Source organism: Aedes albopictus, unplaced genomic scaffold (assembly GCF_035046485.1).
Source record: "Aedes albopictus strain Foshan unplaced genomic scaffold, AalbF5 HiC_scaffold_20, whole genome shotgun sequence".
In the NCBI taxonomy this organism is placed as follows: domain Eukaryota; kingdom Metazoa; phylum Arthropoda; class Insecta; order Diptera; family Culicidae; genus Aedes; species Aedes albopictus.
Genome location: NW_026916980.1, coordinates 126899 through 132807, shown reverse-complemented (window position 1 = coordinate 132807; position 5909 = coordinate 126899). Strand labels below are relative to the sequence as shown.

The 5909-nt window shown below is 37.7% G+C and overlaps 1 protein-coding gene across 1 annotated transcript; it reads left to right on the top strand.

The window, feature by feature from the left end:
* Window positions 1-1139: 1139 nt before the first annotated feature.
* Window positions 1140-5653, top strand: LOC134284490 (trypsin 5G1-like). Its single transcript, XM_062843428.1, has one exon. The coding sequence runs from the start codon at window positions 1188-1190 to the stop codon at window positions 1992-1994; it is 807 nt and encodes a 268-aa protein (XP_062699412.1). The 5' UTR covers window positions 1140-1187; the 3' UTR covers window positions 1995-5653.
* Window positions 5654-5909: the final 256 nt, after the last annotated feature.

Genomic DNA, 5909 nt, shown 5'->3' with positions numbered 1-5909 from the left:
GACATTTCTCGACGTCAAAATGTTGTCAGACTTGCTCATTTGAATAAGCAATAAAAATTAAGAAATTTCTTCTAATTTCATGAAACTTCGCCAAGTTTTACCAAAGCATTTGTAGGTTTTGAAATTTAGATTATTTTCAATATTTTTTTCTGAGAATTGTTTTACCCCGTTATCCTCTCAAGAAAAAAAAATAATATGTGATAAAGCATCTATTCTTGAATAGAATAAAGAACTCTGAAACTTCAAGTCCGATCAGAGAACATCGTAGCAACGTTATTTCGAAAAGATGTTGAGTTAGTCCGTTTTACCCTACTTTCCCCAAATGAAAAAAAAAAACAATAATTGCATTTCTTAGTCATCAATTTTCCGTTGAATTAATATTGAAGAAAAACCCTTGAAAATTAAATAACGTTGTCATAATTTGCGACAACACTTCTTTAGACAGCTAAAAATATGGGGTAAAATGCATACCCCGAGAAAAAAAAATTTTTTTTCGAAAGTTTTTAAGTTGGCGCATCTGGGTTACATATCAAATGAAAGCTCTTGGGTAAACCTTCAAAACGTAGTACTCAGTTTTTCATCCTAGTTCTGTTGGTACAAAAACAGGCGCCCTGAAAATCGTCAAAAAAAATATGAAAATAACCTTTTTCTTCAAATTAAATATCAAAGAATATCCAACGCTTGGCTTAAATGGAAGTGCCATGGGAGTAGAGTGTCCATGCAAAATTTCAGCTAAATCCGTTAACTTTTGCGGAAGTTATTGCGATTTTAGTGATTTTACCTATTTTTAGACACGAAATCTTTGAGGGCTATTTTACCCCACTTCCCCCTAACGGAAAAATCCGAAAATCGGCCAGATATCATCTTTTATATGGAAAACCATACCCTGAACATTTCAGCTCAATCGGAGCACATCGATTCCACTTCCCTTGGAAAGGGGGTCGCGGTTCTCGCGAACTGGCTCAAGTTTCAATGATTTCACCTTATGCAATCTATCGTAAAACGTGGCTACAGCCTCCTTGGGTTTGGTTTTTACTAGTTTACAAAGTAAAACCCAATTAATAATCCTCTTAAGATAGCTCCCACTTGAACCAACCTATCCACTTGATCAAATCACATAAAACCATCGTCCACAGTAGTCTAAACCACAGTTCTGCATCTACGCTTCTACCAAACGCAATTCAGCAATGGCCTCTCTGTTCACCGTTCTAGCAGTAGCTAGCGTCCTTACCATTTCCGGTCAGGCGCTACCGAGCCGGCCCCACTCTTTGCGTCCGTGGTCCAACCCGTTCCTACGCTCGTCGGGTCGTATCGTCGGTGGATACGAGGTAGACATTGCTGATGTGCCGTTCCAGGTGTCCCTACAGCGTGATTATAGACACTTCTGTGGAGGATCTATCATTGCCCGCAAATGGGTCCTGACGGCCGCCCATTGCGCCGCCAGTGACGAAAATCCAGAGATAAGTTTACGCATCGGATCCAGTCTGCACAGCCAGGGTGGTCAACTGGTACCGGTCAAGCGTGTCGTTCAACATCCGCAATACGATTTTTTGACTATCGATTACGACTTTGCGTTGTTGGAGTTAAATGAGGAGCTGGAACTGAACGAGGACCTGTACGCTGTTGAACTTCCGGAGCAGGACGAGCCGGTTCAGGATGGATCGTGTCTGCAGGTTTCCGGATGGGGTAATACCATGAGCGTGGTGGAGACAGGTGAAGAACTTAGGGCGGCTTACGTTCCGGCTGTCAACCAGGAGAAGTGCGTGCAGGCTTATGCTTCGTTCGGCGAGATCACCCCACGGATGCTGTGTGCCGGTTTCGACAAGGGAGGCAAGGACGCTTGCCAGGGTGATTCCGGTGGTCCGCTGGTTGAGGGATCCAAGCTGGTCGGAGTGGTGTCCTGGGGTAAGGGCTGCGCCGAGGAAGGATATCCAGGAGTGTACTCTCGGGTGGCTACCGTTCGCGAATGGATCAAGGAAACCAGTGGGGTTTAAGTCCAGGTTGATGCACTTTGGTAAACAATTGATCAAAAGACACAGAAAATATAAAACACTAAAAACTACTAAAAACTTTACAGTGTCCTGAAAATTTGTCATCCATTATTTCAAATACAAAATCCGATCAAGAAAACATTATGAGCATCCATTTCCATAGTGTGTCTTCTAGTCGTAATCCATTAATGCTCGTAAATTATTCCTGCATTGATGTTAGTCGTCCTGTTTTTGAAACTCCCAATGGTGGTTTCTGTATGGAACGTACCAACCGGGAGAAATGGGAACGAATCTAAATGACTGCACAGAAAACTGTGCCATTCGTGCCATTCCGAAAAGTGATTTATCGGTCTCGAGGATAGATAATGCCATGATAGATACGAATGGATTCAGTCAGGAGACGTGTGATTTATGATGGATAGTTTTTCGTGGATTTTTTTTTCGTATTCCACCCATGTGAATTATAACATGAGAAGGTGTTTGTTTCAGTGTATGTACAGATTGTTATTCTTGTACCAGAAAGATAGACTCCATTAAACTCTATATTTATGCCCTTCCAATGTGAATTCCCAGGGAAAGTCAAATTTCGCCAAATTAGCTTATTTATACATTCATTAGTTGGATTGATAATGCATCTACCCTCTGTCACAAAATTCATATACGAACGGTCAAATCAAAATTAAATGCATGCAATGCTTATACATATAGCGCATCTCATTACCATTGAAAATCAGGCTGTTTTGGGAATATACTTGGTAAGATACTCAAACAGTATTATCTATTAAACATAGAATTTGTGCTTCTTGCGCAAATACTCCAATTATACATACGGGGCCAAAATACACTCAAAATATACAGAATAATTGATAACTGTAATTAGGCATCGAATCCAGAAGCAGAGGTTCAATATGTTGCTTTGTTTTACTGGCTTGTTGCACATTTTACAGTACCGGACGGAAATATGTCTCTTTATCGTTATGATTTGGACGGCATTTTGGATGGCAATCTGGCTGCTTCCTTAGAACTTCTAATGGGTATTTCCACAGAAGAATCAGACTTAGAGACGTGTCTTCCGAAACTTTTACAGGCTGTTAACTGCCTGAAAAAAAAACCCGGAATCCTGAGAAAATTTTATTTAACAGTGAAACACCTGGAATACACGAGGAATATCTTGAATACATACTCAGAGAAATGTTGCATGGATAAAGATACATAATAATATTGGGTCGAATGTATGAGAGTATAAAACTTTACTACATACTTGTAAATATACTCAAAAGTAGAGTCCAAAGAGTTTACTCCATTGTCGGTTGGCATGTATTTATAAATAATAAAAAAAATAATAGGGTGACTTTGGGTAGTATCGGTAGGTTTGTTATTTTCATCATGGCGAGTTTTTTGTCGGACAAATTACCTGATACTTGATAGTATAATTGTTGGGAAAGATTTGAAGCCAACTTTGAGTTCAACAGCTTTCAAAAAATCCCCCATGACGAAGAGAACAAAACGGCCGAAAATACGTAAGTTCCCCTAAGTGTTTACAACTTTCGAACATGAACTTTTATACTACTTATTTGTAGTCATAACTGATTAAATAAATATTGCTCCCGTAATGCTAAAGGTTGTGGTTCCGTAAAGACGTTGGAGATTCCTCAAGATTATTCGACAAGCTAGTTAATTCTGGAAGGAAACTGGATAGTTGTGCTAGAGCAACAAGAGGAGGGCTAGATCTAGCAGATATTTCCGGCGTCTCTCGGCGTTTTTTTTACATAACCTAAGACTTTCTTGTTACATTTTTCCGGAATGCCTTCAGGGATTTCTGCAGAAGCTATTTCTCATGGAATTATATCTAGGGAAGAAATCCCTTAAAGAACTTCTGAAAAAAAAATCGCGCAAAAACCAGAGGGAAAGGCACTTCTTTACGGATTTTTCCGATTAGTAAAAGAAGTGTCATTCCCCCTTGCAAAAGCAGTTGCAATGCTATCCCGAAAAAAAACACGGAGAGAAATTTCTGAAGGAACTTTATAAATTTTGTAAGGATCTTCCGGAGGATTCCAGCGAGAAACTCTGGAAGCATATCGGGAAGACCTCTGGAAGAAATTCCCGGGAGGTACTCCAGCAGAGACACTGGAAAACTACAGAAATCATAGGAGGAAGTCTAGTGGAAATCCCAGGATTAATTCAAAGATATCCCGAAAGAACACCGAAAAAATCTCGGAAGGAATTATTTATGGGAGCAAATACATTAAATATTCAGGGAGAACTGGAGAATTCAAATAAAAAAGACTGGCGATCCTCTATGAAAATGAAAACGCTAAATTTTTGAAAAACTTTCAGCATAAATTGTTTTTTTTTTAATTTGAGAGAATTCTTGATTTATAAACTTTTGAATCCCATGATTTGTTCATGTAAAATTGGAGTTAGGGACGATTTTTTTTGCGAGTTTTTTACTCAAAACCAGATACTAAGCATCATATTTAAAAGTTTAGAACACTTAAAAAAAATCCTCGCCTTTTGAACATGAACATATTTTTTTAAAATTCAGAACACTCTTAAAATTTTAGTTTAAGGCTTTCATTTGATTATTTAGAATATTGTTTTGGAAATGAAGCATAAAAACTATTATTTTGCCAAAATTCTATTTTTTGTTGTATCTAAAATACGTGTTTTTGAACGGTTTTTGATATGTATCCATGTTAATATCATTTTTCAAAGATACAGTTTTATCACAGCATTCTTAGGCAACAAAAATATCTACAAAAGCACGCCGAAAGATTTGAAATTGGTCAAGCGGTTAAAACGTTATCGGGTCCATAAGTTATTTTTTTTTTGTATAAGGAAGAAAAAAATAACTTAATATTAAAAAAAACTCATATTTTGCGTGACTTGCGTGACGTGACACCTTTTTATAACTCCAAAATTTGACATTGAGGCGACTGCGCCACCTTTAAATCTCAATATGTTTTGCTCATACTCAGAGGTTTCTCTTTTTATGTCATTTGAATCCAAAAGAGCTTACGAATTCCAGGTTTCAACAACTTTTGAAAAATAAGCCGCAGCCTACTGTGGTTGGCTCACTATCCTCTGTATGCCAGCTTGAGAGTATAAAAGTTTCAAACATTTAATAGCGGCCTCGCACGGTCATCGAAGAAGGAAAGAACTGTTAGAGCGACATCTGTTGCTAGTAGTGATCGACTATACCTCTGGTTTGGGTCTTCTTCAGGGAAGGTAGGCTGACGCAAATTTTGATTTTCTCTCACTTCCACACCCTCGGATATTTTTGGTCGAATTTCGACATTTTGAGGGGGGACACAATAAATTGTTTAAGAATTTAACAATTTTGAAGCGAAATTATAGTCGTCGAGAAAATTGCTTAACAAATCCGATGAGTTTGACGATTGCTTAATTGTTTGAGTAATTTTTCATCAAATACATTCATTATTTAGTTTTCCCCCCACACCCCCTCCTTGACGAGTCAATGAGCAAAGTGACAAAAGAAGAAAATGAAATACACTACCGATCAAAAGTTTGGGGTCACCCCCTCAAAAACATGTCTTTTTTTTAGGCCCATATCTTCGCCAATTTGCGTCCGATTTTAAAACCCTAGGTCTCATTCAAAAGATAATAAATCAAAGAAACTTTAAACATGATTAAAAAGAAACTTTTTCAAAAAAATTTGTATGTAAACTTAACCAGAAGTTGCCAAATTTTCTAAAAAATGAATATAAACTTACGGCAGTGTCACTGGAAATTGTGTCGACCAAATTTTAAGATAAGAGCGGGAATACAGGGGATAGACAAAATGATCGGGACAAGCAAAATTTTCACTTTTTAAAAAATGTTCAATTAGCTGTAACTTTTCAAAAAGTGCATCAAATATTCTCAAATTTTTACTGTAAGTTCTTCAACTAGTTGTGT

Coding starts and splice junctions, on each gene's coding strand:
- LOC134284490 (XM_062843428.1), top strand. CDS start 1,188: ATGGCCTCTCTGTTCACCGTTCTAGCAGTAGCTAGCGTCCTTACCATT.